Raw genomic sequence first — 783 nt, 5'->3', positions numbered from 1 at the left:
GGGGGACTTTGTGCTTTTTCACTTCGTAAACTGATTACAAGCACAAAAGATATATAACCCAATAAATGAAAGGGAAAAAGCCAGAAAGCGTAATATGAGCCCTTTGAAACTGGCATTGATTCTTTTGCAGTCTCAGTCACCCTGCAAATACCTTTGTAGAAGCAGGAATGATTCAAACACCAGCATGCAGTATGATCAAACAACTTAATTAAAGCCATGAATTATTTAAAGGACATGATCAAATTCTAAGAGTGACTTTTAAAAATCCCTGAAATCAACCTTCATCAAGGAAACTATCCGACATTGCAACACATCTGACAGTATTGACTCAAGGTTGGTCAATACTGGGGAAAAGGTCACGATGACTGACAGGCCAAAGCACAACCAAATATCTCTTGTTCCTTTGGTCTGCCACTACCGGTTACTCTCCTCCGGAATCAGTCACCTGGTCCTGTAAGCCAAATCTTTTTAGGGAAGAAGTCATTTCTGGCTCTGTTGATTAGCTTCAGACCTTCATAACAGCCAAACATTTGCTTGTTACAGTGTCTCTAATTTAGCATCTTGTTATTGTCTCCTAAAGCACAGCTGAGGCCTGTCTGGTGTCTACTAACTGCTGCTGATGTCCTACCTGGTCCCTGGTCATCATCGTTGGGGAACAAGTCATCCAGACTGTCCTTTGAAGTGTCTCCTCCACCGCCGCCACCGGAGCTCTGGCTCTTCTCCTCTGAGGGCGAGACGTCATCGTCAAACTTTTTGATCTGGTTCATGAACTCCAGGTGCTTC

At 43.4% G+C, this 783-nt stretch overlaps 1 protein-coding gene across 2 annotated transcripts in view; it reads right to left on the bottom strand.

Moving 5' to 3' along the window:
• Positions 1–783, bottom strand: part of klc2 (kinesin light chain 2) — a 14,775-nt gene that overhangs the window by 10,602 nt on the left and 3,390 nt on the right. For both annotated transcript variants that reach the window (XM_032499300.1, XM_032499298.1), the window contains exon 3: positions 629–783. This exon is cut by the window's right edge and continues 179 nt beyond it. In XM_032499300.1, the coding sequence (XP_032355191.1) occupies positions 629–783 (155 nt within the window). The remainder of the gene's footprint in view (positions 1–628) is intronic.

This window comes from Etheostoma spectabile, chromosome 19 (genome assembly GCF_008692095.1).
Source record: "Etheostoma spectabile isolate EspeVRDwgs_2016 chromosome 19, UIUC_Espe_1.0, whole genome shotgun sequence".
NCBI classification, from domain to species: Eukaryota; Metazoa; Chordata; class Actinopteri; order Perciformes; family Percidae; genus Etheostoma; species Etheostoma spectabile.
This window is presented reverse-complemented; position numbering and strand designations above follow the sequence as displayed.